This window comes from Tupaia chinensis, unplaced genomic scaffold (genome assembly GCF_000334495.1).
Source record: "Tupaia chinensis unplaced genomic scaffold, TupChi_1.0 Scaffold000226_1, whole genome shotgun sequence".
Lineage (NCBI taxonomy): Eukaryota > Metazoa > Chordata > Mammalia > Scandentia > Tupaiidae > Tupaia > Tupaia belangeri.
In genome coordinates, this window is record NW_006159701.1 from 6778805 (window position 1) to 6784588 (window position 5784).

A 5784-nucleotide genomic window follows, 5' to 3' on the forward strand; every position below is an offset into this window, starting at 1 on the left:
CCTGGGGAATGCATAAATGGCTCCTAAAAAGCTTTTGGCACGTTCACAGATGATCTTTTTTAAAATGAAAAGCTACAGTTCATGCTGATCTGTCACGAGCAAGCCCTGTAGTTTCTCAGATGTTAAAATGATAAATGTGAAAGAAGTAACTTTAAAAAAAAACCAAACACTTTTTTTAGGTTTTTGCCATAGGGTGCACGCGCTTGCTGGAGAGAGCCTAAAGAGGGAAAGAAATCACCTCCCAAGGGGATGCCCATGCAGCAGCAGTCCCTTCTCCTCCACTGTCCTCTCGAGATTTTGGGCATGCGCGTGCGTGCACACACACACACGTACACACACACACTGCCTTACATGGTTTTCAAGCCACGGGGTCCAGGACTTGAACCCAGAATCAGTCATGTGGGATCCAACACCTTAACCGCCATGTCACCTGGTGGCCCACTTACTTTTTATTTTGGTCATATGTTGAGTGGGTAGGGGGTCTTCCCTCACCATCCAACAACTCTTCATGGGGAGTTTCCACCCTCACTGTGGTAGCACAGGATTGCTCACTGGGCCGGGTTTGGAGGACATTTTTGTGTGAGTCAGTGGTTTTCCCTGCCCGTTGTAACCCAGCCTTTAAGACCAGCATCCTCTATTGGTTGCCATGGTTACAGCTGAGGAAAGGAAGGAATCCTAGTTTAAAGAAATAAGGATTGGAACCCAAAATCGATTTCCTTGCTTCTGTGCCTCTTCGTCTTCTCTGCACTTCCCGTAACAATGAGTTCAAAATCTTAAAAATCTAAAAAAAAAAAAAAAAAATCTTAAAAATCTGACACAAAATGCACCGTGTGTTTTCCCCATTAAAACCAAAGTCCTCTTCCTTTTATGTTCTTTAGTTGTCCAGTATCATCGAATCTATCCTAGATGTAGAAGCCCAAGCGTGGGAGAATAGCCAGGCGGTCACAGGCACCCCTGGTCCTTGAGATGTCTGTGGCCACGGCTCCAGCCCTCAGCACCTTCCTGAGCCGGGCGCGGGCGGCTCTGTGCCTGTTGCTATGTGACCGCCGGCCTCAGCCTCCCACTGCCTCCCTCAGATCTTGGTCCTCAGCAACACCCTCTCAGGAGTGAGGCTAGAGCCACAAAGTGGCTGACAGGAGAGGGGACTGGTCTGCTCTGCTTTCCCCTTGCCCAATCACTTTTTTTTTTTTTTTATTCATACACTTATTTTTTAAATTTGACCTGAGATATGGAGGGGCAGGGGGAAGGAAGGTGAGAAAGCAAGCCACCTGGTCCAGGACTCAAACCAGGGTTAGCCATGTGGGAGTGTCCAGCACCTTAACCACCATGCCACCTGCTGGCCCCACCCTGATTTTTCTTTTTCTTTTTTAACTTGCTAAAGAGCATGTGCACTTGCAGGAGAGAGACAGAGAGAAAGAGAGAAAGTGAGAAATCGCTCCCAGAGGGGATGGTCATGCCGCAATCTCTTCTCTAGCCTCCTCTCAGAAGCTCGGGTACGCATGCACACATGCCTGGCATGTTTCTCAAGCTGCTGGGACCAGGACTTGAACTACAGAGTTGGCCGTGTGGGATCCAGCTGCCTTAACCACTAAGCCACTTGCGGGTCCTGGTTGATGATTTTTTTTTTTTTTTGAGAGGAGGTTTTTACTACAGGGCGCATGCACTCGCCAGAAAGAGACAGAGAGATAGAAAGTGAGAAATCGTCCCCAAGGTGGGACGGCCATGCCACAATCCCTTCTCCATTTTCCTCTCAGGATCTTGGGCATGCATGCACCCGCGCCTGGCCTGAGTTTAAGCCGCCAGAACTTGAACCACGGTTGACTACATGGGAGTCCAGCGACATAGCCATTATGCTAACTGCTGGTCCCGATTGATGATTTTTTTAAAGTTGGGTTTTCATTGTTGTTCCTGTGAAGCAGCTAGAATGCTCAAGGGGCAAAACCTGTCAAGAACAGTGAAGGGTACGGATGACCCAGATTTATCAGCCTTGTGATCACGTTTCTTTTCTCCTTTCAGGCTTTGAACCAGAAACATACTGGGATCGAATGCACCTTTTCCAGGAAGCCATTGCACACAGGTTTGTCCCTTAGCAAGAGGGATGCACAGGAAGGAATCAGTGTTTATCTTTTTTTCTTTTTTTTTTTTTTACTACCAAAGTGAAACCTAGCTCGTTTCATTCCTGGGAAAGGGATCTGTTCCACCAATGACAAATTCGCTGCTCCTCTCCGACAGGACTCTTTGCCTCTGTTTCAGAGATAAGCACTGCCTCCCAGTTCCTGTAGCTGTTGTTTTTAGACCTCATTAGCTTGTCCAGTTGAAGAGAGAATATAGAATTCCTTTCTTAGCTTCCCACAAGACCTTGAGCCAAGCTATCCAGGAGATAACGTGAGATAAAAAATTGTACAATGTGTCAAGAGACTCTTGACCCATGTTGGGAAAACAATGAGTGGTAGAAAGCAATAGATGGGTCAGTAGATACGCGTTTGTGCCTAACACATGTGCCAGGAAAAGCCTATCCTAGGCTTGGCCATCTACTCCTCAGACCAGTCCAGCCAATCACATTGTCTTAGTGTTGCTTCAGTAACCCTCTGGGCTACCCCTTCGTCAGTGTCTCATCCTCAGCTTCTTTGGCTATCACTGCCCCCACCACACACATGCATGCCCAGAGCTACAGGATGAAGTCCAGGCTCTTCAGCCTCCTCACCAAGTTGGCACCAACCTACCTTGGACCTTATTCTGAAGTTTACAATTTTCAATTTTATTTTAGTATTTTTGTTATAAGGCATGTGTGCTCGCTAGAGACAGAGATAGAGAAAGGCAAAGTAAGAAATCCCCCCCCTCCCTGGGATGAGGGTGGCCATACCTCAGTCTCTTCTGCTCCATTCTACTCTGAGGAGGTTGGACACACACACATACCTGGTGTGTTTTCCTAACCACCAGGTCCAGGACTCAAGCCAGTGGTTGGCCATGTGGGACCAGCTGCCTTAACCACCATGCCACCTAACTGGCTCAACCCTTATGTATGTATGTATGTATGTATGTGAGTAAAAGAATTATTTTCTTCAACTTACTTTATTTATTTATTTTAATTTGACCAGAGAGAGACAGGGTGAGAGAGTAAGAGAGAGGGAAAGAAAGTGAGAAAGCAAGCCACCGGACCTGGGACTCGAACCATGGTCAGCCATGTGGGAGTCTAGCACCTTTAACTACCATGCCACCAACCGCCCCTTCCAACCCTTTTTTTAATTTTTTAAGTTTATGTCTTCTATGAAAGAAAGAGAGAGAGAAAGATACCCTCCCCCAATAGGATCCTTACACCGCAAGTCCACCCTCAGCCTCGGCCAGCCTGGATCATGGGCACATGTGCACCCGATAGACACCGGGAGCCTCCGGATGTGAATCTGGGGCTGTCCATGCAGGCCCAGCCTCATAAGCACTGTGTCAGTCGTGCGCTGCCACTGCCAGCCCCCAAGGTCTGCCCTGTGGCTCACGGGCCTAGCGCAGGTGCTTCGTGAAGGCTGTGAATGCGCGCAGGGTAGCTGCTGTCCTTGCGGTAAGAGAGGCTGTGTGTTCAGGGCAGAAGGGAGGAAGCATAGTGATGTGGGAAGTGGACAGGTCTCGTCTGCCTCTGCTTCCGCCAGCATTTGGCTGGGGAACCCTGAGCGGGTCCTGGAACTGTCAAGCCTTCATTTTCTTGTTGCTTGCGGCATTGATTGTTGGGCGAGTCTCCGAGGTTCCTGGAAGCCTCGCGATGCACCTGAGCCCCTGGTAGATCTGATGGCATTAGCTATAAACAGGGAGCTTGCAGAGCTTATTAGCCTGTCCACTTAGTTTTCATAATTTTTTTATTCTTTGGTAAATAATCATGAAATGCTGATCCCAGGAGGAGAATGGAAAAGAAGGAGATTGCAGTGTGGCCATCCTTCAGGGGGTGATTTTTTACTTCCCCTCTCACTGTCTCTGTCTCTCTCTTTCTAGTGAGCGCTTGTGCCCTAAGAAAAAAATCTCTTAAAAAAAAAATCATGGGGGGCCGGCAGGTGGCGTGGTGGTTAAGGGCACTGGACTCCCATGTGGCCAACCCTAGTTCCGGACCTAGGGGCTTGCTTTCTCACTTTCCCTCTCTCTGTCCCTCTCTGGTCAAATTAAAAATAAATAAAGTTATATAAAAAAATTCTTGGGGCCAGCAGGTGGCATGGTGGCTAAGGTGCTAGACACCCACATGGCCAATTGTGGTTTGAGTACTGGACCTGGCGGTTTGTTTTCTCTCTCTCCTCTCTCTCTCTCTCTCTCTCTCTTTGTGTCTTTCTGGTCAAATTGAAGAATAATGCTAAATAAATAAAGCTGAATAAATAATTCTTTAAAAGAAAATCATGGAATGCCAGAGTAAAGCTGGCAGCTCATGTAAGTTGCAGCACAGCACCTCCCCAGAGAACTGGGTCCAGAGGAGACAAGCCTTTCCCCTCAGTCCCGCCTACATCGCTGCCTTCCTTACATAAACCCCTCGGACGCAGAGGGCAGGAGCCTCGTCTTTCCAGCTCTTAGCAGGTAGAGCCATAATAAATGTGCTTTATGGAAATAGAAAAACCAGGAATAGAACAGGCCATTGACGAGAAGTGGAACGGAACAAGCCAGAGGATTCCATCGATGAGAAAAGGTGGCTCCGGCCCATTTTCAGAGCTCGGCGAAGCAGATAGCCCCAGATTGGTATTCCTCACTATTAAGAAAAGGATTTCAATTAAGAGTCTTCATTCCATTTCATTTCAAGGCCTTTATTGAGAGCCTTCATGCTTAGAACAGTGGAGCCAGGGAGGGAGTGGTGGCTAGGGTGAGTTAGGGTAGGGACTCTTCTCTGGAGGAATCAATAACCCCAAGTTTGTGGGTGGGTGCTGCCGCCAAGTGGGGCACAGATTAGGGTGAGGGGCAGTGTGAAGTCCGAGATGGCATGGGTGCCACCACGCAGTGGGGAGGCCTGCTGGGCCAGCGAGGGCGTACAGCAGGAGGGAGAAGGTGGCTGGTCCGGGATGAAGAGTGCAGTGGACGAGAGGGCTCCCACTCCCCGCCAGCATTCGGGGATTGCGGAGATGAATGGCGGCTGGGCAGAGTTCTGAAGAGTCACGGCATTGGAAGGGTTAGAAGACAGGAAGTGGTGGGGACAAAAAGCAGCCTACAGCCTTCTGCCTTGAAAGTCCTCTGCAGATGCCTTCATCTCAGAGAGTCCTGAGTCTCTCCCCTCATCTGTTTAGCCAAGGAGGCCCTAACCATTGTGCCTTCCTGTCCTTCCTTCAGGTTTGGATTTGTACAAGATAAATATTCTGCCTCTGCTTTTAATTTCCCTGCTGAGAACAAGCCTCAGTACATTCACGTGACAGGTAAGCTACGGGCAGAAAGCGGGGCAGGGGCCCCCATGGCTGGAGCGGGAGCATTGAGGGGGCTCGAGGCCCCTTGCCTTGCACCGAGCCCTCCCAGTGGCTGCAGTGCGGACGCTCCACCTCCCCCAGCCAGAACATGTTCTGCGAGGAGCGGGTCGGCTACAACTGGGCCTACAACAGCATGCTGACCAAGACCTGGCGCTCCAGCGCCACGGGGGAAGTTCGCCGACCGGCTGCTCAAGGACTTCACGGACTTCTGCATCAACCGCGACAACCGGCTGGTCGCGTTCTGGACGAGACGAGTGGAGAAGATGCACGCCAGTGCCCCGTGAGGCCAGACCACACCCAGTCGGGGGTCAAAGGCCATGTCCACACTGCGGGGTGGGGAGGAGCCTCCACCGTCACACCCAGGGGG

General features: G+C 50.0%; 1 protein-coding gene across 1 annotated transcript in view; it reads left to right on the top strand.

The window, feature by feature from the left end:
- The window catches only part of DEPDC5 (DEP domain containing 5, GATOR1 subcomplex subunit), a 141116-nt gene that overhangs the window by 133826 nt on the left and 1506 nt on the right, over positions 1 to 5784 (top strand). The window contains exons 41-42 of the mRNA XM_006147962.3: positions 2017 to 2077; positions 5287 to 5369. Coding sequence (XP_006148024.1) covers positions 2017 to 2077; positions 5287 to 5369 — 144 coding nt within the window. The remainder of the gene's footprint in view (positions 1 to 2016; positions 2078 to 5286; positions 5370 to 5784) is intronic.